The sequence below is a fragment of the Lontra canadensis genome, unplaced genomic scaffold (assembly GCF_010015895.1).
Source record: "Lontra canadensis isolate GAN:19392208 unplaced genomic scaffold, GSC_riverotter_1.0 scaffold50, whole genome shotgun sequence".
Lineage (NCBI taxonomy): Eukaryota > Metazoa > Chordata > Mammalia > Carnivora > Mustelidae > Lontra > Lontra canadensis.
Genome location: NW_022631044.1, coordinates 13,348,735 through 13,375,562, shown reverse-complemented (window position 1 = coordinate 13,375,562; position 26,828 = coordinate 13,348,735). Strand labels below are relative to the sequence as shown.

Below are 26,828 nucleotides of genomic sequence, written 5' to 3'. Positions count from 1 at the left end.
GAACAATTCAACTCCACCACTGCAATATAAAAGCAGCCATAGACAATACATAAACAAATGAGCGTGGCTGTGTTCCAGTCTTTATTCACAGAACAGGCAGCTCGCAACATTTTTACAGCCCATGCCACAGGTTCTTTTCTAAGCAGATCACTCAGTGCGCTGAAGACAACTGGTAGTTAAATCCTTAAGTGAGTGCTTTCCCATTTGATACTAGTTGTTGTCGCTTACAGAGAGACTGGGTATGTGGGTTACATAATAGACAATTCTATCTTGAAATTTTAGTAGCTTGATTTCTTTTCTTACCTTGATGGGGTGTCATCCATTTCCACATTTAAGTTATATGTAAATGCTACTGAAGTTAGCTTACCAGTGGCCTCAGCCTTTAAAAATAGACAATTTGATGGCATTCTCTCTTTTTCATTGTGGAAGAACAATGCTTGAGTCCACAGGCGTAATTATTTGCACATTTTGCCTTTAGCAAATAAAGCTGATAAAACTTTTTTTTTTTTAAGTAGGCTCCATGCCTACATGAGGCTTGAACTCATGACCCTGAGTTCAAGAGTCACATGCTCTACCCTGGGCTAGCCAGGTGCCTCTAAAGTTGACAGAAATTTAGGAAAATTGTGAGTGTATCTTTATTGGCTCTCAGGTAGTAAAGAGTAATTTAAAGTTAGTTATTTGACTCTCAATAGTTTCTTCTAAGTAGAAGAGCTAAAGTGCCTTTAAGACATCTATTTTGTTTTATATACCTTATGTAGAAGTAACTTATCTTCTAAAACTCTGTATCCTTAAAGTGACTTTTGTGGGGTAAAAAAGGCTCTTTGAAGAATGGTTGTTTAGAGGTCAAGAAGGTAGCTATCGTGAAGAATGATGGTACTACATCAAATGAAGATTGAAATATTTTGTCTTGTTTATAAATTTCTTCTCTTCCAAGTTACTTGATAAATGGTACAAGGAGAGGGCAGGCCAGGACACTGAAGTAAAGCAGAAACAGAACAATCTCCAACAAGCTGAAAACAGGAAACTGATTCTCGGAGCTTTGGCCAATAGGAATGATGTTAAAAAACATTTAAGAAATTTCTGGAACTTGCATGTATCAGTATCTGTTCAGTCCATAGTGGTTGGTCTGTTCCTGGAGCATTCAAAGAGATATGCCACAGTATCCACCCTGGGGCAGTTTCCTCTGGTTAGAAATAGCCTGTTCCCTTACCAATATGTGGCATGTATATTGGGTAAAGGGTGCCATATCATGATAAATGTTGGGAATCACTGTATTATTTTTAAATCTTTTTAAATTTTTTATTGTGGCAAATTTTGCACACATGAAACTTACCTCAACTGTAAGGTTTAGTAGTGCCAAGTATATTTATACTGCTGTATAACAGATCTCCAGAACTTTACATCTTGCAAAACTGAAACTCTAGACCCACTAAATACCAACTCCCCTACACTTTGGCAGTGTAGTAAAGTAAGGTAGTTACCTTTTTACTTTGTTATTTTGACTACTTTAAATATTTTGTATTAGTGGAATTATATATGTCCCTTTGTGACTGGCTTATTTTGCTCTGCATAACGTCCTTAAGGTTCATCCATATTGGAGCAGGTGGCAGGATTTCCTTTAAGGTTGCATAATATTCCATTATGTTTATACCACACTTAATTTATCCATTCATCTACCAATAGATATTTTTCCCTCTTGGCTACTGTAAATAATGCTATGATGGGTGTACAGATATGTCTGCAAGAAGTTAAATTGAATTCTTTTGAATATATACCCAGAATATGGTAATCCGACTTTTAATGTTTTGAGGAACTTTCTGTATTGTTTCCCTTAATGACGGCACCATTTTATAGTTCTACCAAGAGTATACAAAGGTTTCCAGAAATTTTCACCATTTGTTACTTTCTTGTTCTTTGGATACCAGCCATCCTAAAAGAGGTAAGATGATCTCTCACTCTGGTTTTGATTTGCATTTCTCTTACAATCCGTGATGCTGAGCATCTTTTCATACGCTTTTAGAGAATCGCCTATTCAAGTTTTCCTTACATATTCTGGATAGAACTCCTTTATCAGATAAGTGATTTACAGAATTTTCTCCCAATCTGTGACTTGTCTTTTAATTTTTTAAAATGATGTCCTTTGAATTTAATATATGACAACTATTTACCTAACCCTAGGACACAAAGATTTTGTTTTTTCCTAAAATTTTTAGATTTTAGCTATTTTATTTAGGTCTAGGTCTACACTTTTTGTATAAAATGAGGTAGAGGTCTTTTTTTTTTTTTTTAAATCTTTCTGCAAGGATGTCTAGTGGTCTCTGTATCCTCGTCAAAGATTATCTGTTCCCACTAAATTGCCTCGGTACATTAGCTGGAAACCAGTTGCTCATATACTGTCTGGACTTCTCTAGCTTTGTGGTCAGTTTTGAAATGGAGAAGTGTGTCTTTCAACTCTGTTCTTCATCAAGGTTGTTTTAACTATTTTCAGTCCTTTGCATTTCCAAAGCCTGCTAGGATTCTGAATGAGATTGTGTTCAATACTATAGATTGGTTTGGGGGTGGAAATTTTTTTTGTTGTTGTTGGACAGTAATTGCCCTATGCAATCACAGTTCCTGGCTGGAGTTGCTAAGATCTGAGTTCACATATACTAGATCCTTGCTATGGGTCAGGTGCTGACTCTTCCTAAGAAATAGTTGCCTTATGGAATTCCACAAATACCTTATTTTTCTGAATTTACTCATTATGAAGATATCCATTAAGTAGATACCTACTTCCAGAGGTAGACTGCTTGATCATACGTGCTGTATAGTGTGTTCCAAGTCCCTACCAAAGTACAAGGTTAATGTTTATCTTCATGAGACTCTGGCAGAATCTCTTCACAAATTTTGTCATACACTTCTAGACATTCCAGCTCAACACTGTATTATTTGTAGAGCCTGCTTGTTTCCTTTTTGGCTAGGAGACTAGAATGAGCATCTTTTCTTGGATCAACTTTCAGGACAAATAAGGATTTTAACCAGCTGTCTTCTCAAGGTCTGTTATTGGAAGACATCATTCTCTGGAGCCTGGGCAGGAGACTGCTCTGAGGACGTGGAGCACTGCCCCCACCATCTTGTTCACTGTCTTGGCTCCCTTGGAATCACTAATTATTAATGACCGAAAAGCTTTCTAATTATGACTGTCTTGCCCATCGAAGATTAAGCCCAGTTTTTTGTCTTGCCAAGAAAATTTAGTTTTCATATTTCATCATATTTTTAGAGGATAAATTACTTAAGAGACAGCCTATTTCCTGATTTAAAAGGACCAATCAGTTTAACTAGATTTCAGTTGCTTAATGTGGTAAGTACTTTTGTAAACTCTTATAATGTAAGATCCAGGACCTAAACTTCTCAGGAAAAATATACAAAAATTTGTTCTTTTTATGTAACATGTTATATTTAGTATTCTTACAGAATACAAAAATACTAGGATAACTCAAACCTAACAATATACATATTTTTCTTTCTATAGGAAAGCACAAGAAGAAGACAGAAGTACTGTAAATCTCAAGAAATTCTGAATGAAATAAAAAGTTCTCCACAACAATCCAGCAGCATACAATTCCCCAATTCATTTTATGAATCCCATCAAGATTCTGCCAGTCCAGACATAGTCAATAATTTGAGATCTTCATCTTGGTATACATATACTTCTACAACTGGTATGGAGATAACAGACTTTACTCTTAGTGAAGAGATGAAGGCAGACATGTATTACTATGGCTTCATCATTCTTTTTCTTTTGACTTTAGTATGTCTTGCTTTATATTTTCTATGACGATATCAAATAAAATCCTTTTGATAATTTTTAAAGTTGCCAGTTCTTCACAGAAATGTTACATTCTTATTTCAGGATTTCCTTCCAGACATTTTCAAGGTAATTGGCTTGTAAAAAGAGAATACATTTTAACACAGTAAGTTTGTGGACATTCTAAAAGTAAGATTGCTTTATGCTAGAAAATGGGTGTCATGATACACTTTGGAAAATACTTTTTTGGCCGAAGGAGCAATTTAAAAAACAATGTTATTCATATTCAGACAATTTTATTTTATTATATTTTTAAATATATCTAGAAGAACAGAAGTAACAAAATGTTTAAGATAGATATGTATGTAGTATATCAGCTTACCTTCCAGAACATGTTACTACAAGCTAGGCACACTTTATGAAATGTGATTAATGGTTTTCTTACCTTGCTACAATATGGGCATTCACCAAATATGATGTTAAAACTCTGTCTACTAGTCGGTAGTCCTCTCAACCACTGAAGATTTTAAAAAGAGAAGATAAAGGGAGAGTGTCAGCATGACTACAAATTACAGATACTCCAAGTATTATTTCCTTTGAATACTTATATTTTTATTCCCAAACATTGACCTTCTTAATTTTCTTTTAACAAAAAGTAAGGGGAACATTTCCTAAGCCAATACCAGACTGGTAATATGCTGAACAACAAGGGAGACCAGCATGGATTTCAGGGTTTATACCACTGGTTTATAGCTAAATTATAGGTCCCTTTATGTACTTTCTCAACCCCACAAGACACAAAAATAATGCACACAAGTCCATGGTGTTCATAGACCCCACCTAAAATCATTACAAATTAAGAACTCCTGCTGTAAAAGATACCACAGGCTCTAGAATATTTAGGTCTTAATCACCAATAATGGGTTAATTCTCAATCCATTAATTAGAAGCATGAGGCAATCCATTTTTAAAAATCAAATGAATATTCATTATTACAAAAAAAGCACATGTTCCCTTAAGAATATCTCCATAATTAGACTTGATATTTAATGGTTTTATATAAGGTAAATTGACCTCTCCAAGTTCTCCATTGTTAACACTAACTGATAAGCGCAAAGATGGTAGGTGATATTAAGGAAGACAGGAAGCACTATACAACTGAAAGGTGCTCTATATAATCAAGTCAACTATGCACCAAGAGGAATGCTATAGAGATCAAGTGACTACACAGGAATGAAAGCAGACTTCACATATAGTAAATAACAGTAAATAAAATGTCACTGAGAGTCCTATCACATTTTTAGAGCATAAAATACATTTTTCTCAATATCAAAAGATTATTATATTTATTCTATACTTAAGCCTACTCTGAAAAGTAATAGATACCCAATAGTGCTACTTCCCTTTCACCTTATTGCCACTACTACTCCCTCTTGGATGAGTCTACAGAGTTTGCCTTGGGTTACAGGAGGCATTAAACAGTCCAAGGTACCACTGATTTGATTTGTTAGCATCAGTAAACAGTCCATGAATATATTCTGGATACATTTTCTCCTTTCTTGTGATACTTTAGGACGTTTCTTCACTTACTAGTAACCAGGATGAAGAAATAAAAGCACATGGGCATCTGGAAATGAACTGGTAAAGGGGCCAATGGCAAAAGAGATCACCATTCAGTAAACAGAATTTAGACTCTGTGTATTTCAAATAAGCATACTCCCTATGTCATGGTAGCCAAAAAAAGTCTTGCCAAGGTTATTTTTATTTTATTTCTACCTCATATAAGCATATTTGATGGAAAGGCTGTCCACACTGGGAGTTATCACACACTTGATCAGGAATGGCGCCATCAAGCTGATAGGCATAACAAATCCCACAATCCATAGAAAAATCCTTCAAAAGAAAATATTTATATGTGTTTAAAACATACAGGTAACATAAGAGTGAATATGGTATAGATAAATATTAACTTTTTATAAAGTTTTTTTTTTTTTTTTTTTTTTTTTAATAAAGGTAGCTATATGACTGCTTAACACCTTGGAAAAGCTATTGCTAAGAAGAGTGCTTCCTTTTTCATCCAGTAAGTAATGCACACAGATATACTCAAAACAGATTCTATTTTGGGCTTAGGTAATTTTTCCATATTGTACTTCAGTATAATGCCACTGTAGTATGTAAAGAGAACTGACATTTGATTACTAAATTTCAAAATTCTGTAACTAAAGGAATTAAAAAAAAATCCCTACCACTTTAACCGTCTGCAACCCCAGCTGCTTTATCAAAAATCAATTCTAAGGTTATTATTTTTGCAACATAGTAATGTCTATTCATTTTTAAAAAACTGTACTGCCACCTTTCACAAATAACATCTAGTTAATTAAAACTTTATTTCAATCATCCATAAGTAGATAGTAACAGAATATCCAAACATCTCATTAGCTACTTTGGACCTTTCCCCCTATTTTTAATAATAAAGATGTCTGTCATTAATCACTTTATTGCTAAGAAGACCATGAAAAAAGTATACTTAAACCACTAATCAAAGGTTAACAAGTTCTTTGATGCTACTGTTGCTTGCAGTTCAGAAGTCTGTTATAATATTCTTCCAACTCCCTCCCTTTCAGCCTCATTTTTCTCTGGTGTCTAAAAGAAGAACATTTAACTTTCATTATGCTATGCTGTTTGGAATATCAAAGCACTGATAAAACTTACAGATTTTTCCAGGTTAGCACGAGCTGGAAAATCTATTTCTAAAACATCTTTCAAGTTTTGTAACAGACTATTTTCTGGATCCCTGAAAGCATGAAAAAAAAAATGTGTTGTTAAATTTGCAAAATAGAAGAAGAACAATTGTATTGCAGAGATACCTACCACAAATGTATGTTCCTGCTCAGCTTAATTCCCAGAGGTTTTACCACTTCAGATATTAAAAAAAAAAAAAAAGTTTAATAATTTAGCGTCTGCCGCTCTCACTTTTTAAAGACATTAAACACAGAATTTTTATTTATTTTTTTTTTTTACTGAGCTATAATTGGCATATAACATTGTATTAGTTTTGGGGTTACAACATAATGATTAGGTATATGTACTTATTGCAATACACTCACTACAAAGGTTAGTTAACATATCACCACTTATAGTTACAAAGTTGTTTTTTTTTTTATGAGAACTTTTAAAATCTATTCTTAGTAACTTACAAATATAAATAAATTCAGAATTTCCTAATTACTTGGCTGGAAAATCTAAATCATATTTTTTAAACACCACAAAATTACATAGTTCAGAATATTTTCATTTAAAATGATTACCAATAATTACTATTTCAGAATATCTTAACAGTGTGAGATAAGAATTTTATGACCCTGTTAAAAACATTTAAATGTGAGATCTCATACCATGGTCTGCTCCAAGAAAGCAGTACTCAGGAAGCATACTAGGATGCCTGGGGTCAACCTCTATATTTATTGAAGCATTATTTCCTAAAATAAAAGAATATTGAAGTTTATAGAAGTAGAAAAGTTCATCAAACAAAAAATAAAGAGGCATCTATCTGGTACTTACTATACCAAATGATTAGCCAATGTTTTATAGTTTTTGTATATTAGTAGTTTACAGTCTAAGAGAAATAAATTTTGAAATTATGATTATGACTAAAGATTTGGGGATCCACCCAAAGTTTCAAAACACACAGTCAATCCACTGAGTTACTATAATTTATACTAGAATTCTGGTCAGAATTCTATTATACATTAAAAAGTTATCTATAGAGTGATAAAGATCTTTAACATTAAAAGAAATCACAAGATTAGGAAATAGTTATCTAAATGACTCCCATGACTTTCTTGAAAAGCAGAACTGTGGTCAAAAATTAAAAGACCAGAAATACAATAAATGGTAAAAACAAACATGTTTATGGCTTTTTATGAAGTTTTATCAAAACATTTTCTAACAATAATCACTTTCAATGTAACTGGACTAAATTTTCCAATCTAACAACACAGGGTTTCAGAATGGAGTTAAAAAAACCAAAACACAAGACCCATCTATATGCTGCCTACAAGAGATTCATTTTACACTGAAAGATAGCTGCGGATTGAAAGGGAGGGGGTGGAGAAACACTTGTCACACAAATGGGTATCAAAAGAGGGAGTAGCCATACTTACATTGGACAAATGACTTTATTTTCTTTAAATTCAATCATTATACAATGTATTACTAGTTTCAGAGGTAGAGTTTAGTAAGTTATCAGTTGCATATAACACCCAGAGCTCATTACACCAAGTGCCCTCCTTAATGCCCATCACCCAATTATCCCATCCCTTCACGCCATCCCTTCCAGCAACCCTTAGTTTTTGTTTCCTATGATTAAGAGTCTCTTACAGTTTGTCTCCCTCTCTGATTTCATCTTATTTTTCTATCCCTTCCTTTATGATCATCTGTTGTTTCTTAAATCCCACATATGAGTAAAATCATGATAACGGTCTTTCTCTGACTGACTTCACTTAGCATAATACCCTCTAGGTTCCATCCACAATGTTGCAAATGGTAAGATTTCACTTTTTGATGGCTGAGTAATACTCCACTGTATTTATATATACCACATCTCTTTATCCTTTCATCTGTTGATGGACACATCTGGATTCTTTCCATATTTTGGCTGTTGTGGACACTGCTGCTATAAACATCAGGGTGCATATTCCCCTTCAAATCACTGTTTGTATCCTTTGGATAAATACCAAGTAGTGCAATCGCTGGTCATAGGATAGCTCTATTTTTAACTATGGACAAACTAGACTTTAAACCAAGACTGTAATAAGAGATGAAAAAGGGGACAATCTAACAAGAACATCTAACAACCGCAAATATTTATGCACCCAAAGTAGAAGCACCCAAATATATAAAACAATAACAAACATAAAGGAACTAATTGATAATAACAATAATAGGGGACTTTAACAACCTACTTACATCAATGGGACAGATCATCTCAACAGAAGAGCAACAAGGAAACAATGGCTATGAATAACACATTGAACCAGATGGATTTAACAGAAATATTCAGAATATTCCATCCTAAAACAGCAGAACACACATTCTTTTCAAGAGCACATGGGACATTCTACAGAATAGATCACATATTAGGTCACAAAACAGACCTCACCAAATACAAAAAGACTGAAACCACCCCCCTTTTTTAGTCAATGCAATGAAACTTAAAGTCAACCCACCTAAAAAAAAATTGAGGAAGACCACAAATAAATGGAGGTTTAACAACATGCTACTCAACAATGAATGGGGTCAACCAGGTAATAAAGGAAGAAATTTGAAAATACATGGAAATAAATGAAAATGATAACAGTCCAAAACCGTGGAGATGCAACAAAAGTGGTCTTAACACCGAAGTATATATGGCAATACAGGGTTACCTCAAGAAGCAAGAAAAATCTCCAACCACCTAGCCTTAAACCTAAAGGAGCTAGAAAAATAACAATAAATGAAGCCTAAAGCCAGCAGAAGGACAGAAATAATAAAGATTAAGACAGAAATAAATGATATAGAAACTAAAAAATCAAAACAAAAAAACAATAGAACAGATCAATGAAACCAGGTGCTGTTTCTCTGAGAAAAAAAAATAAAGCTCTAGCCAGACTTGTCAAAAAGAAAACAGAAAGGACCCAAATAAATAAAATCACAAATGAAAGAGGAGAAATAACCAACACCAAAGAAATAAAATTATAAGAGATTATGAAAAATTATATGCAAATAATTGGGACAACCTGGAAGTGGATAAATTCCTAGAAACATATAAACTGCCAAACTGGATCAGGAAGAAATAGAAAACTTGTACAGACTGATAACAAGCAAAAAAATTTAATCAGTAATCCAAAAACTCCCAAGAAACAGAAGTCCATGGCTAGATGGCTTCACAGGTGAATCCTAGCCACAGCAATCAGAAAACAAAAAGAATTAAAAGGCATCCAAATCAGCAAGGAAGAAGCCAAACTTTCATTCTCTGAAGAAGACATGATATCTATATAGAAAACCCAGAAGACTCCACCAAAAAACTGCTGAACAGATAAACGGATTCAGTAAAGTTGAAGGATACAAAATCAACATACACAAGTCTGTTCCGTTAATATACACCAATAATAAATCAGCAGAAAATGAAATAAAGGAATCAACCCCATTTACAACTGCACCAAAAATAAGATACCTAGGAATAAACCTAGTCAAAGAGGGGAAAGACCTGTACTCTGAAAACTATAAAACAATGATCAAAAAAACTGAAGATGACACAAAGAAATGTAAAGACATTCCATGCTCATATATTGGAAGAACAAATATTGTCGAAATGTCTATACTAACCAAAGCAATCTACACATTTAATGCAATCTCTATCAAACTACCAACATTTTTCACAGAACATAAATAACCCTAAAATTTATATGGAATCACAAAAGACCCTGAGTAGCCAAAGCAACCTTGAAAAAGAAAAGCAAAGTTGGAGGCATCAAAATTCCAAACTTCAAATTATATTACAAAGCTGCAGTGATCAAAACAGTATGGTACTGGCAAAAAAACAGACACCTAGATCAATGGTACATAACAATACCCAGAAATAAGCCTACCACTATATGGTCAACTAATCTTTGACAAAGCAGGAAAGAATATCCCATGGGAAATGATGATGGGGAAACTGGACAGAAACATGCAGGAGAATGAAACTGAACCACTTTCTTACACCAAACACAAAAATAATTTCAAAATGGCTGAAAGACGACCTAAGTGTGAGACCCGAATCCATAAAAATCCTAGAAGAGAACACAGGCAGTAATCTCTTTGTGACACTGGCCATAGCAACCTCTTTCTAGAACTATCTTCTGAGACAAGGGAAACAAAAGCAAAGATAAACTATTTAGACCTCATCAGAATAAAAAGCTTCTGCAAAGAAAATGAATCCACAAGGCTAAAAGGCAGTGTATGGAATGGGAGAAGTTATTTGCAAATGACATATCTGATATAGGGTTAGTATACAAAATATATAAAGACCTTGTGAAACTCAACACCCAAAAAACAATCCAATGGAAAACGGGCAGAAGATATGAAGAGACATTTTTGCAAAGAAGACATACTGATGCCCAACAGACACAAAAAGATGCTCAACATCACTCTTCATCAGGGAAACAGAAATCAAAACTACAATGAGACAGCACTTCACACCCGTCAGAATGGCTAAAAACAACAAAAGAAACAACAGGTGGTGGCGAGGATGTGAGAAAGGGGAACCCTCTTACACTGTTGGTGGGAATTCAGCCACTCTGGAAAACAATATGGAGGTTTCTTAAAAAGTTAAAAACAGAACTACCCTACAAATCAGCAATTGTACTACTAGGTATTTACCCAAAGAATACAAAAATACTAATTCAAAGGGATATATGCACCCTGATGTTTATAGCAACATTATCTACAATAGCCAAATTATGAAAACAGCCCAAGTGTCCATCAACTGATGAATGGATAAAGAATTAGGGGTATAGATATACAATGGAATATTACCAGCCATTAAAAAAAAAAATGAAATCTTGCTGTGGCAACTATGTGGATGGAACCAGAAAGAATTACACTAAGTGAAATCAGAGAGAGATAAATACCATATGATTTCACTCATATATGGAATTTAAGAAAACAAATGAGCATAGGGAGATGAGAGAGAGGCAAACCAAGAAAAGAGACTCTTAACTATAGAGAGCAAAGTGATGGTTACCAGAGGGGAGGTAGGTGGTGGAATAGGTTAAACAGGTGATAGGGATTAAGGAGGGCACTTGTGATGAGCACCCAGTGTTGTATGGAAGTACTGAATCACTATATGGTATATCTGAAACTAATATTACACAGTAGGTCACCTGGAATTTAAAAACTTAAAATAATACAGAAATAAAAAACATTTTGAGTTCTTTTGTTCCATTATAAGTTAACAATGGATTCAATTCATATTAAATCAGATACTGTTTATTCAATAACAAAAACAACTTACCTAGTTTATGGAATCTAAGAAAATCTATTTCTATTTGGCAATAAGTTCCTTTATAAATTCTACCTACTGGAATATTGTACTAATTTCAGAAATGTTACTATTTCTTAGAGGTACATTAGTATAACTATAAGGTCTATTTGGATTTTTTACAGTAGATATGGCTTGATAAAGTTTATACAGTGTAACATTAGCTTTTGGCTAAGGTTGGCAACACTATGAACACAATTACAATAGATCTGACAAAAGGAGATAATCAAGTAAAACAAAAAATGACTACAAATCATTCCTGAGGAAAACAAAAATTATAAGTTAACTTACAATCTCACTTGTTTATACATTCGTACCATGAGCACAAATTCCGTATTAGCCTTTAGCAATGTTATGTACTAATGGCTCCAGAAAATGCTTTCACTTAAGAGTGGGTATATTATTTAATATTGCTTTGCTGAAAACTTGGATCTTAAAAAGACAAATCAATGCCTGAGGCAAAAAAAAAAAAAAAAAGAGCTAAAGGTAAATATAGAGAGAGTGAATAAAAAACCAGGTTGTCTATGCTGAACAATGAAAAATATAATAAAAGGTATATTTGATCATTACCTGATCAAAATAATTATTTAAATGGAGCTATGAAGAAAATTAATTACTAGACTCCTTTGAAGAAAATGCTTTCATTCTTAATATCTATTTGTTCACAAATACACCATAATTTGTTAATTATTCCAAATTAAATACCGTTAGACTTTTTAGACGAAGTAACAATACTACTTGCAGAACTGCTTGCACAATGATACCTTCCTTTTCTCATAATTACATGTTACTTCTTTTCTCCCAGATAATTATGCCTGGGGAGAAACTACAAAAATTGTTAATGTGGATATGATTCACAACAGAATTTCATAATATCCTTCGAAATATATGCCTTTTGACAATATATTTATTTGGGCTTTCAAGGAAAACAAGAAGGAAAGATATAAATAGGTATCTTATAATCATCTACACTATTTACTGCGAACTCAAATATAGTTTAAAACATCTAAAATATTGAAAAGTTGAACTCTAAAACTGACATATTGCTTTTTCATAATGAAAATACATAAAGCAATAATTTTATAATAAAGGGAATATGGTAATGTTACAAGGACATTCACTGTTATATCACATCTTATTCATTAATATCATGTTATTTATAGTAAAGAAAATACCTAAAATGTTTAATTATTATTTTGTGCTTTCTGATTATTCTTTAATGGCATGCATGGCCCACTTCAGCTTCTTTTATCCTCTAAATTTTGTCAGAAAATATTCCCAGATCTGTTCATATTAATCTTGTCTAGTCTCATGGATGAAGACTTCATTATTGTAATTTTTTCCCTAAGTCATGTAAGTTTTGAAAAATCTGTTTCACTGTTTCTGTGCTAATTAAAAGCTAATTAAACAGTATCTCTGAATGATACTTCCATTGATCATCACCTTTTATAATGAAACACCTCAGTGTTTGCCCTTTTCTCCTGAAATATTCAAATACATAGTAATAAATCATAGTTCATCCCAATAAGTTTTAATAGTTAACTTCATGCAAAAAAAAAAAAAAAAAAAAGTCTCACCTAAGAGTCCAATGTCCTGTTTGGGTCCATTTTCCTAATTAATACAAAGTACAAACGCACACAAAGTCCCCTTAATCCTTTTTCTGTACCTAGTGCAATTCTGCGTGCTGTCGCACTCCGGGTAGGTTTTTCTGGCTCAAGCACCCAAGTCTTCTCATCGATTTCATCCATAACATCCCAGAATGCCTTCAGTGATTCTAAGGCTGCCAAAAACTGACCGTAAATGCTTATTAAGGAGCTCTGTGAAAGACAGATAAAAGCTGCATAAGTTGCATGATGCTCTTATCAACAGCAGATAATCTTTCACTTAAAATACAATTCAATTTAGAAATTTTAAGCTCTGTTTCATTTTAGCTGAAACTACTCAAGTAAACAAGAGTCAACTCTCTCTGCTTCACCTCTCTTCACCTCCATTAGCATTGACAGAATTTTCTGTTTGTCATTGGGACTGTGCATCTTACCAGAAATTGTTTTTTAAAGACCGTATTTATTTTTACCATGATGCATTCTGTACTATATTTATAGAACAGTAATTACTAGTACAAGATGACATGTATGTACTTTATTAATGGCTATACTATATATGTATTGAGCATAGTCTCTAAACAATTTTAGTATGAAAGTTATCAAGTTATCTAATTTGCAGTTATCAAGTTAAATGTAATGCTATTTGTAATTCAATTAAATTACTATTTTTTAAAAGATTTTATTTATTTATTTATTTGACAGAGAGAGAGAGAGAGACTGAAATCACAAGGCAGAGAGGCAGGCAGAGAGAGAGGAGGAAGCAGGCTCCCCACCAAGCAGAGAACTCGATGTGGGGCTCGATCCCAGGACCCTGGGATCATGACCTGAGCCAAAGGCAGAGGCTTTAACCCACTGAGCCACCCAGGTGCCCCCCAAATTACTATTTTTTTAAAGATTTTATTTGTCAGAATGGGGAGAGAGAGAGTAGTGTGCACAAGCAGGGGCAGCGGCAGGCAGAGGGAGAAGCAGACGCCTGCTGAGCTAGGAGCCAGATGCCGGACCTGTTCTCAGGACCCTGGGATCACGACCTGAGCCCGAAGGCAGACACCCAACCATCTGAACCACCCAGACATCCCTCAGTTAAATTACTTTTAAACATTATTAACTTTACAGACTTATTTAGGCAAAGAGTATAAAAAGGTTCTACATATATTTTCCCACAAGGTTTTTATTGATTAAATTCAAATAATAATGGAGTACATTTTTTGTAATATAGATCTATTAATGAGAATAATGTGGATGGGGAACAATGTTTAATTGGGGCTAGAAGTTAGTGTTCCCTTTATCAAAATCAATTGCAAATGTTTATCTGTTAATGTCTGTAATGAAATTTTACTTGTATTAACCCTAAAATGTTTTTTCACACACATAGGCACCTTGTGGAATATCTAGTACTGACAAATACTGATATAAATCCAGAAGCATAGGATTTTAATAGAGACCATTCATTACTAAGAAGACATGTAGATTCCATGAGGTTCCACTTTTTTTTTTTTTTTTAGGTAAAATCGACATACGTTATATTAGTCTCAGGTATACTCTCCAATTTATTATTTGTGTACAATCACAGTAAACCTAGTTATCTGTCACTGAAGTTCCAAAAAAAAAAATTTCTGCCCTTGTGATGAGAACTTTTAAGATTTACTCTTTCCAACTTTCGAATATGTAATAAAACACTGACTGGGTTTTACATATTTCTGAGAATAAACAAATTACAAATAAGATTTCTTCTAATGTTAAGTTTCTAGCCAACATCTGAATTCTGTATTTCAGACATTAATCTTTCATGGGAATTAACAAATACATTTTCAGTAATAATAAGAGCTAAAGCCATTTTTTTTTTAAGGATTTTGTTTATGGGGGCACCTAGGTGGCTCAGTGGGTTAAAGCCTCTGCTTCAGCTCAGGTCATGATCTCAGGGTCCTGGGATCGAGCCCCGAGTTGGGCTCTCTGCTCAGCAGGGAGTTTGCTTCCTCCTCTCTCTCCGCCTGCCTCTCTGACTACTTGTGATCTCTGCCTGTCAGATAAATAAATAAAATCTTAAAAAAAAAAGAAAAAGAAAAAGAAAAAGGATTTTGTTTATGTATTTGAGAGGAAGAGAGAGAGAGAGAGCAAGATTAGGGGGAGGGGTAAAGTGAGAGGGAGAAGGAGGCTTGATCCTAAGACCCCAGGATCATGATCCGAACTAAAGGCAGATGCTTAACCAACTGAGCCACCAGGTGCCTCTACCATTCCTGATTTTAAAAACCAATTCATCATTACTTTCAAAGACAACAGTTTCTTATAAAGTAGTATTTTAATGGTCACCACTATTTATTAAATATGTTATACTAAAAACTAAAAGTTTAAAAAGAACAATTAAGGATCTTACTGTTTCAAAGAAGCAAAACATATTTTTAAAAAGTCACTGAAAATATTACAAGTGTATTTATCCCAAATAACGGATACAAGTCAACAATGCAAGAATACAGTATACGCTGAGTAACGTGAAAAGGAAGTACTTCCTTAAAGGTATACTTTGTACTTATACATGCTTAAGGAACACCTAGATGAAGTCATGGCTCAGTTTCACAAAGCTAATTCAACTCTGCAACCTTCAATAAACGGGGCCCAGTGGGTAGTGGGGGTGTGAGGTAGGTTAAGTGTAGGAATAAAATCTTGAAGGTAGAATATTTGTTCTCTTTTGTTATGCCATACAAATTTAGATGCCAAACAGAAATCAGAAACCAAACTCCCAAATTTTGTTTTGTTATTAAACATGCCACAGTTCTTTAGATAACCAAACAAGAAATCAGCTGTGATTTCTTTTTACAGCTAATATATTCAATAACTAAAGACCTTTTTTAAATTTCATTTTTAACATATTTCTTGGTAACTCTATTTACCCTAGTATTACTATTTACTATTAAAATAACCCCCTTGCTCTTGTTTCCACAACCAGACATGCCATCACTGACTTACCGCAGCATACCCTATCTAAAATGTAAACTGAACTTATCAGTCTGCCTCCGAAAACCATTCAAAACACCTTCTAACTGGATGTTTTCCCCTCTAGTCATATTCCCCTGAAGCCCATTATTTATATTGCAATTAGGCTGATATTTGTATTCTGCAAACCTGAAACTATAACTTCCTGGCTTACAACAATGTAAATGCAGTTCTTCTCAAAGTGGTATTTTTTCTTTGTAATACCACCACTTAATGACAGCAACACAAATTCCAAGACTTAAGTAAACTGAAGTCAACTACCTGACATAAAAGTAATTATTTATGAGCTTCAACATTTTATTTCTTAAGGCTACTTTTAGTTACAGGTAGCGTGCAAACTGTTTTATGTTACTGATTAAAACCACAGTTCTTCATCATGGCTTGCAATTAACATTGTTTAATATGCATCCATAGTTATGTTTACACAGAGTAAACAAATTCTTTCCAAGGTTCAGTAAGGATCTTCTCTAACTACAATCTCAAATTTCTATGATTCCCAAATTTCTTTAGGCCAGACAGAGAACTCCAGAACTGCTCAGCTATCACTATATAGATGATCTCCACATGGCTAACAGACGTATCACATTCCTATTGCTCTACACTGATGTCATTCTTTTCCCAGAGAAATCTTCAGATACATACACAAAAATACAATTGCTAGACAGTATGTTGATTTATTAATAGCTTTATTGAGATGTGAACGAAACACAAGAACTGTACATATTTAACATGTACAAGATGATGACTGTGTCTATTTTTGCTTTGTTGTCTGTGCTTCTGGTGTCAATCAAGAGATCATTAGTGAGACTAAGATCAGGAAGTATTCTCCCCTGTTTTGTATTTGTAGTAGTTTTTAGTTTCAGGTCTTAATATTTAAGTCATTAACTCATTTTGATTTTGTGTACAATGCAAGGTACATTTCTTTTTTTGTTGTGGATATCCTACTTCCCAATACCATTTGTTGAAGAGACCATTCTTCTTCAAAATCAGCACAATAATGTCTCTTTCTCTCCACTTATAGATATATCTGTATAGAAATCTACAATTACCTATTTCATTGTTAAGCCATGGAAAAGCTAACCAAAAACACCAAAAAGTCACAAAATGTTTTCACAGTGGAATCTTTCATTTGAAAGTAAGTATGCCAAAACACAATGTCCATTTCTGGTGTGCCTGACTGTAAATGAAATCCTAAACATAGCTCCACTTAAAACTAACTCTACATTTTGAACAAAAAATAAAAGATATTCAATAAATAAAATGACAGTTGGGGAAAAAAAAAAAACAAAAAAACGCAACAACCCCGGAATTAGAAGTAGTTGGTAATCAACAGAAAAAGTAAATTTTAAATTTTAAAAGTCATCATCAGATTTTACTACACAGTCATGTGAAGTGGATACATTACTATTTTTATGTTCTAGACAGAGTCCAAAAAAGGTGAATACTGAGACACAGAAACATTTCTCTTGGGAATTTCAATGAACTTAGGAGGTAGACATTAAAACTAATATATCAGTAAGCTATCTGAAAAAGTTTTTTTTCCAACTGCTCATTTTATCCATTAAATCATTCACAAACTCTTATTTTGAACTAACTTTCCTACTGAAACTGGAAAACAAAAGCCCATTTCTAAATGTAGTTTCAAACAATGCAAAATTCTACATATATAGTCATAAATTAATATCAAAATTAATATCAAAGCTAAATATTTTACAAGAAGAAAAGTTTTCTAAAAAATTTTTTCAAAAATAAAAATTGCCAAGTTCCCATTTTTTTAATATAAGGAGTTTCACATCTCACCAAAGCTACTTTTTTAAGATTGGTGGGGTGGGGGGAATGTAGCGGAGCAAATTTACAATGTGCAAAATGAATTTAAAAATGAATCAAATAAAGCAAAATTCAGGAAAAAAGAATACTGATATTAAAAAGTAATACTAAAATAAAATATAAAATGTAGGCAAAGTTGTAAAATAATCTTAACTCTCATATGCTGCTGGTAAGCATGTAAAATGGCACAACCACTTTTGAAAAGATCTGACACCTTCTTTAAAAACTAAATATACTCCTATCTTATGACCTAGCAATTCCACTCCAATAGAGGTGAAAAGATATGTCCATAGAAAGACTTATATAAGAATGTTTATAGCAGTTTTATTCAAAGAGCGAAAAATTAGTATAAGTCCAAATGTCATTTAATAAAAGCTAGAATAAACAAATTCAAGTATATTCATGTAATGGACTACCACTCAGGAATAAAAAGAACAAACCACTGATACATGTCACAACATGGAGAATTTCAAAAATATGCTGGGTGATGAATGTTTATAGCAGCAATGTCCACAATAGCCAAACTATGGAAAGAACCTAGATGTCCATCAACAGATGAATGGATAAAGAAGATGTGGTATATATATATGCAATGGAATACTATGCAGCCATCAAAAACCACGAAATCTTGCCATTTGCAATGACATGGATGGAACTAGAGGGTATTATGCTGAGCGAAATAAGTCAACCAGAGAAAGACATTTATCATATGATCTCTCTGATATGAGGAATTTGAGAGGTAGGGCAGGGAGTCATGGGGGGAAGGGAAGAAAAAAAATGAAACAAGATGGAATCAGGAGGGAGACAAACCATAAGAGACTCTCAACCTCATGAAACAAACTGAGGGTTGCTGGGGGCTGGGGAGTAAGGACAGGGTGGCTGGGTTATGGACATCGGGGAGGGTATGTGCTATGGTGAGTCCTGTGAATTGTATAAGACTGATGATTCACAGACCTGTACCCCTGGGGCAAATAATATGTGTTAATAAAAAATATATATATACTGGGTAAAATGAAGCTATCTCCAAAAGATGATATAAGTCTGAAACAGGTAAAAATAAGGCACAGTTAAAATAAAAAATAAAAACAACAGGGATTTACTAGGAGGAGATAAAAGAACTGAGATAATGGTAATGCTCTGTATCCTGAAAATGGACTGCATGAGTATATTCATTTACAGATATTTATGTTACACATGCTGGAATTTATGTGTTTCATGGTTCCCAAATTTTACAAAGAACTAAACTTTAGTAAAGGTAGATATGCTGAAGTATTTGGGGGGAAGATCTTTGGACATCTGCAAATTACTTTGAAAGGCACCAAAACTCAAATCAACTTAGGGATGGAGAAATGCACAAATGGAAAGATAGTTGATGAAATAAGAACCATAAACATAAACTCTAAAATCTAGGTGGTGGGTACATGAGAATTCATGACAAACTTTTTCAATGTTCCTGTACCTTTGAAAAGTTTTAATAAAATACTGGGGGAAAGCAAATTATAGAACTTAAGTGTGAGTTATTTACTGTAACAGAAATTGAATTCAATTAGTTGAGTTGGGTTATAGACTAATCTTTCATTTTTTTTTTCAAATATTCAGTAACTGACTTTTAATTCTTTAGACCTATACATTTAAAATATTTAACAACTTCTCCCAGAACAAAACAGAAATATTTCTCCCGAGAAAAAAGCTCACTGCATAAGGCAAGTTATAATTTTTGAAAAGTCTGTAACAGATATTCTTAACCAGAAAAATCAGAAGTTTAGGTTAAAAAAATACATCTTTATATTCTTGAAGTAAAATCTAGCATTTCCTTCAACAGATTCAGGTAACAACAAATAGTATCAATATCTGTAACTTTCTCTACAATAAAAATTATATTGCAATCACCTAAGGAACTTCAACACTAATATCTAGATTCCATTGTCAGCCATTCCTTTTTAATTAACCTTGGTTCAATGTGGTCTTGGCCTTGGTACTTCTAAAAGCTCCCCAAAGGATTCTAATGTGCAGAAAAAGTTAAGAATGACTAGTAGAACAATGAATAGCCATCCCTGTTGTAGTCCAAAAGTTACAGGATCATATTTCTAAAAGATTTAAACAATTCATGTAGCGCGAGACAAAGATGAACACTACATAATGACAAAGATAAGAATCCAGCTGTACATATTTATGTACCCAACAAAGGAGCACCTGAAAACACAAAGCAATCATTAACAGTCAAGAAAGGAGAAACTGACAGTAATACAAGCAGAGGACTTGAACACCTCATATACATAATTTTGCATTCAGAAACAGCAAAACACTCGTTCTTTTTTTTTAAGTAGTTTGCTCTAACTCTCAGAGCCAGTCAATGATGGACCTAGCTTCTTCATACCCAATTCTACCTGATTATAAAGTATATTACCTCCCTACCTGCTGACACTCAGCAGGAGCTGAAGAGATGCTATCCTCCCAAGACGCTGGTTAAGCATGTGGCAACTCGAAGATAAATAATGCGGGTGACCAAAAAAAAAAAAAAAAAAAAAAAAGTACAGAAAGCATAACACCCAGTCCTTAAAATAAAAACTGACCTAAATAATGCCTGGGGTGTAATCTTTAGAAAATTAGTATGCCGATGTCCAAATGTCTCTCTCTCAACTTTATTATCACTAGACTTCAATGTAGGATGAGGAAGGACTTGGTCATTGAGGGGAGGTTCCAAATATATTTGTGGCAGGTAATTGCTTATGTTGCCTATTCTGACGAAATCAAGAATGGTGGGGTGCAGAGGGCAAAAATGGAAGTAGAGGCCATGTTGAAAGGAAATGAAAAGCAATGTATACAGGTGCTCATACAAATTATTCTGAAGGAAGAGATTGGTGAGGGTGGGGAGGAAGTGGATAACTGAGGAAAGAAAGAACCAAACTTGAGAGGGCATTGGGAAAGAAAGGAAAAAACAGGTAAGAGACACAGACACTTCCAACCATTCTGTGATGAGGAAAAGAATGCCAGCAAGGACCTCACCTCTTTCTCCAGAGTTGTTCATGGTGGCTGCTGGCTCTCAGCAATCCATGGGAGCTGCTGGGTGGCCTTAGACTGAACTTTCCTGGCATTGATTTCATGACCCCCATCCCCCCCACCCCACATTATAACCTGGACTGGGAACACAAAGGCAGACCCTCTGCAAATTCAATACAGATATTGGTAGGAGTGACTGCACATGGTAAAGGGTGGTGGCTAGGGGAAAGAGTATTGATACAAGGGTCAGCAGACTTGGTTCAAATCTCAGCTCTAACACTCAAAGTTTAACTTCTCAAGGACCTCACTTTCCCTAATTGTAACATGGGCGTGATGTGCCACCATCCTAAGGCTGGAAGAGTAAATGCAAGAAAGTACCTAAAACTGTCTCACACAAAGCCCATCCCATGGGACATTTCCATCCTTTACCCCCTTGCCTGGAGCCTTTTAGTAAGAAGATATCAATTCTCCCTACCTTGGCTTTAAATTATAACTAACTGCTTAGCCTCCTCCCATTAGGTTTAGGTAAAAAATATAGAGTCTTCTTCAAAATCTTTTCAAGTGCACACAGAACATCCTCTAGAAAGATCACATGTTAGACTACAAAACAAATCTCAAGAAATTTATCAAGCATCTTTCCTAACCACTACAGTAGGAAAGTAGAAATCAATTGTGACAAAAGTCTGGAAAGTACATTATATATAGAGGCCAAATAACATGCTACTCAACAATGAATCAGTCAAGTAAAAATCACAGAAAAATTTTAAAAATAGAGAAAAATGACAACACAATGGTTCAAAATCTCTGGAATGCAACAAAAGCTATTCTAAAAGGGAAGCTTATAGCAATAATGGCTTACATAAAAAAAAAAAAAAAGCAAATCTCAAACAACTTAACTTTACACCTAGAATGGCTAGACACATAAAAACAATGCCCAAAGTCAGAGGAAGAGGAATGATAAATATCAGAGCAGAAAGGAACGAAATTGAGATTTGAAAAATAGAAAAGATCACTAAAACCAGGAACAAACTCCTTGAAAACAAACAAAATTGATAAAGTCTTAGCCAGACTCATCAAGAAAGATAGGACTCATACAATTAAAATGAGAAATACCTGACCCTACAAAAATACAGAGGATTATAAAAGATTATGAAAAATTATATGCCAACAAATTAGACAACCTAGGAGAAATGGATAAATCCTAGAAACACAATCTTCCAAAACTGAATCATGAAGAAAAAATTTGAATTGACCAATTACTACTAATAAAATTGAATCAGCAACAACAAAAAAACAACAACAAAATTCAGGACATGTAAATACTACCAAACATTTAAAGAAGACTCAATACACATTCTTCCCAAACTATATAAACAAACAAAAAAACAGAAAAAGAGGGAAAACTTCCGAATTCATTCTACAAGGCCAGCATCACCCTGATACTAAAACCAGACAAAGACACTACAAAAAGAAGAAACCACAGGCCAGTATCTCTGATGAACAAAGATATAAAAATACTTAAAAAAAATTCAACACATTAAAAAAAAATCATTCAGCACGATCAAGAAGGATTGGTTCAATACTCACCAATCAATGTGATATTTCACATTAGTAACAGAAAAGATAAAAACAGTATGAATACCACAATAAGATGCAAAAAAGCATTTGACAAAATACAACATACTTTTATGATAAAATCTCTCAATGAAGTGGTTTGAAAGGAAATATATCTCAACATAATGAAGGCCATATATGACAAACTGACAAATAGCACCATACTCAATGGTGAAAAACAGAGCTCTTCACCTAAGATCAGAAACAAGGTAAGGATGTCCATTCCTACCACTTTTATTCAACATAGTACTGGAAGTCCTAACTATAGGAACAAGACAAGAAAAAGAAATAAACATCATCCAAAATAGTAAGGATGCAGTAAACTGTCACTCTTTGCAGATGACATAAAACTACATATAGAACACCTTAAAGGCTCCACCAAAAAACTATTAGAACTGATCAATGAATTCAGGAAAGTTGCAGGATACAAAATTAGTATTACAGAAATCTCTTGCATTTCTATATACTGAGTAGCAGAAGCAGAAATTAAGAAAACAATAACATTTACAATTACACCCCCAAAAATTAAATACTTAGGAAAAAACTTAAGAAGGTCAAAGACCAGGGTGCCTGGGTGGCTCAGTGGGTTAAAGCCTCTCCCTTCGGCTTAGGTCATGATCCAGTGTCCTGGGATCGAGCCCCACACTGGGCTCTCTGCTCAGCAGAGAGCCTGCCTCCCCCTCTTTCTCTGCCTGCCTCTCTGCCTACTTGTGATCTCTGTCAAATAAATAAAATTTAAAAAAAAAAAAAAAAAGAAGAAGATGAAAGACCTGGCACAAAAATAGACACATAGATCAATGGAAAGACTAAAGAGAAATAAACCCACACTTATAAGGTCAATTAATCTATGATGAAGAAGGCAGGAATAAATAATGAGGAAAAGACAGTATTTTCAATAAATTATGCTGGGGAGACTGGACAGCTCCATGTAAAACAATGAAACTGGACCACTTTCTTACACCATACTCAAAAATAAATTCATACTGGATTAAAGACCCAAATGAGACCTGAAACCACAAAAATCCTGGAAGAAACAACAGGTAGTAATCTCTTTGATATCAGCCTTAGTAACATGTTTCTGAATGTATCACCTCAGGTAAGAAAAACAAAAACAAACTACTGGGACGACACCAAAGAAAAAGCTTTTGCAGTGAAAGAAACCATCAACAAAATGAAAAGGAAACTGATAAATGATATATTCGTTAAGAAGTTAATATCCAAAATATATAAAGAACTTACACAACTGAAGACCAAAACAAACAAACAAAAATTCAAATAAAAAATGGGCAAGGGGTGTACCCAGGTGGCTCAGTTGGTAAAGCATCTGACTCTTGATTTCAGCTCAGGTCATGATCTCAGGATTGTGATATCAAGCCCCACATGAGGCTCTGTGCTAGGTGCGGAGCCTGCTTAAGATTCTCTCTCTCCCTTTGCCTCTGCACTTCTACATCCCTTTCTCATCAAAAAAAAAAAGGGGGGGGGGGCAGAAGACCTGAATAGACAGTTTTCTCTAGAAGACAAACAGATGGCAAACAAACACATCAAAAGATGCTCAACATCACTAATCATCAGGGAAATGCAAATCAAAACCACAATGAGATATCAGCCTACACCTGTCAGAATGACCAGAATCAAAAAACAAGAAATAACAAGTGTTGGTGAGGATGCAGTGAGGGAAAAAATCACTACTGGTCAGAATGTAAACTGGTGTGGCTACTGCGGAAAACAGTATGGCAGCTCCTCAAAAAATTAAAAATAGAAATATCGTATGACTCTGTAATTCCACTACTGGGTACTTACCCAAAGAATACAAAAACATTAATTTGAAAAGGTGTATGCACCCCTCTGTTGATTGCACTGTTATGCACAGAATCCATGATATGAAAGCAATGTAAGTGTCCACACATACACAACGGAATACTATGCAGCCATAAAAGGGATGAAATCTTGACATTTGTAACAACATGGATTGACCTGGAGGGCATTAAGTTAAGTGAAATGAACCAGACAGAGAAAGACGAGTAAATTATGATGTCAATTTATGTGGAATCTAAAAAAAACAAAAAAACAAACTGGTTGTTGTGGGGGTGGGGGAGGTTAAACGGATAGAGATTTAAGCCAAACTTCAATTATAAAATAAGTCGTGGAGACGAACAGTATAGCATAGGGATTACAGTCAATAGTACTGTTATAATATATGACAACAGATGGTGACTATACTCATAGAAAACACTGAACAATGTACAGAAGTGTTGAATCAATTTGTACCCCTGAAACTAATAAAACATTGTATGTTAATTATACTTCAATAAAAGAAAAAGATTCGAGCAGTCCAGTTTATGAGGAAAAAGGCATCCTTAACATTTACATTTTAATTTAATTTGACCATTTTTTAATGTTTAAACAGAATTTTAATTTTGGGATTTGGGGGGACATACAATAAATTTATAAAAAATGAGTAAGTTCTATAAAATTAGACCTATGGAATAGTTTTACCTTCAACTTATAAACAATCAGCTTCTAACCACATTCCACAAACTATCTGGATCAAGAACTGAAGAATGTAGAGAAAGACAAATATTGTATTATTTTACTTATATGTAGAATCTAAAACACAAAACAAAAAATAAACAACAATCAGAAACAGATCCATACAGAGAACAACCGATGGATGCCAGAAGGCAGGGAAGTGGGGAGATGGGCAAACGAGGGAAGAGTAGAAGATGCAGAATTCCGGTTATGGAATAACTAAGTCATGGTGATAAAGGGTACAGCATAGGGAACATAGTCAATGGTATGAAATGTTGTTGTATGGCAACAGATGGTGCTGCACCTGGGGTGAGCACCACATGAAGTACAGACTTATTAAAGCACTATGTTGTATATGTGACGCTAATGTAACGGTGCAAGCCAACTGAACATTAGTCAAAAAAAGATGAAAGAATGCATGTTCTTATTTACAGCACACTGAATTATACAAAATCAAATAAGCAAATACATCAATGAGTTATGTGTTAATACAATTCAATCCAGCAAAAGTACAGAAATGTCTACTAAGTATTATGCTCTATCATAGATACTGGTTGACCTAATGAAATATAAGATGCAATACATGTTAGTTAAGATAAAAGACTTTAGAGGTACCTGGGTGGCTCGGTTGGTTAAGCATCTGCCTTCAGCTCAGGTCATGATCCCAGGGTCCTGGGATCCAGCCCCAAGTGGGAGTCCCTACTCAGCAGGGAGCCTGTATCTCCATCTTCCTCTGCCCCTCCCCCTGCTCATTCTTTCTCTCAAATAAATAAAATCTTAAGAAAAAAAAAAAAAAAATCACAGACTGGTCAAATCCTGAATCTGATTCCCAGGTCTACCTCTTAAAGCTAGCTACATCTTTTGTAGCAAATTAATTCACTTAGCTTCTGCAATACGGAAATAGTGTTAATCCGTATAAGATTTGAGTGAGATCATATATACAAAATGTTTAACTGCTTAGCATATAGTGTATATTTAAAAATTGATAACCATTATTAAAAGTCATACAGTCCTTGACCTGGAGAAGTTCACAGCCCGTGAACAAGAAGAGCAACTGAAAGATACCTGTATCATACCAGACAAAGTATCAACACTCTTAATATAAAAGGGTTATTAAAAAATCAGTTTGAAAAGAAAGTACATAGGACTTAAAAAGGGGGGAGGGATGAAAAGGTAACTCCCCAAAGAAAAAAATACACGTGATCAAATGAAAAATATTCAACATCCTAAGTTTAGACACTACTCATCTAATTGCAAGACTTAAGGGTAAGAGAGAGAGAAGAAAGGAGCAAAGCCTCAAGAATTAAAGGATGGTGAGAAAAATGAGGTAGACTGGATTGGGGGAGGGGGGTCTACTTTCACCAGAGCAGCTTTTCCTTCAAAGCTGAGGTAGCTCAGTTCCATAGCTTGGCTTCTC

General features: G+C 34.2%; 2 protein-coding genes and 1 pseudogene across 5 annotated transcripts in view; 1 reads left to right on the top strand and 2 right to left on the bottom strand.

Moving 5' to 3' along the window:
* Positions 1-3,817, top strand: part of VRK2 (VRK serine/threonine kinase 2) — a 117,429-nt gene extending 113,612 nt beyond the window's left edge. For both annotated transcript variants that reach the window (XM_032873877.1, XM_032873878.1), the window contains exon 13: positions 3,512-3,817. In XM_032873877.1, coding sequence (XP_032729768.1) covers positions 3,512-3,817 — 306 coding nt within the window. The remainder of the gene's footprint in view (positions 1-3,511) is intronic.
* On the bottom strand, positions 2,420-3,140 carry LOC116877084 (annotated as a pseudogene).
* FANCL (FA complementation group L) overlaps positions 3,787-26,828 on the bottom strand; it is a 92,853-nt gene continuing 69,811 nt past the window's right edge. For all 3 annotated transcript variants that reach the window (XM_032873883.1, XM_032873881.1, XM_032873882.1), the window contains exons 8-14: positions 13,516-13,666; positions 7,183-7,266; positions 6,659-6,704; positions 6,500-6,581; positions 5,564-5,680; positions 4,233-4,304; positions 3,787-3,924 (exon numbers count right to left, since the gene is read on the bottom strand). In XM_032873883.1, coding sequence (XP_032729774.1) covers positions 3,889-3,924; positions 4,233-4,304; positions 5,564-5,680; positions 6,500-6,581; positions 6,659-6,704; positions 7,183-7,266; positions 13,516-13,666 — 588 coding nt within the window. In that variant the 3' untranslated portion in view covers positions 3,787-3,888. The remainder of the gene's footprint in view (positions 3,925-4,232; positions 4,305-5,563; positions 5,681-6,499; positions 6,582-6,658; positions 6,705-7,182; positions 7,267-13,515; positions 13,667-26,828) is intronic.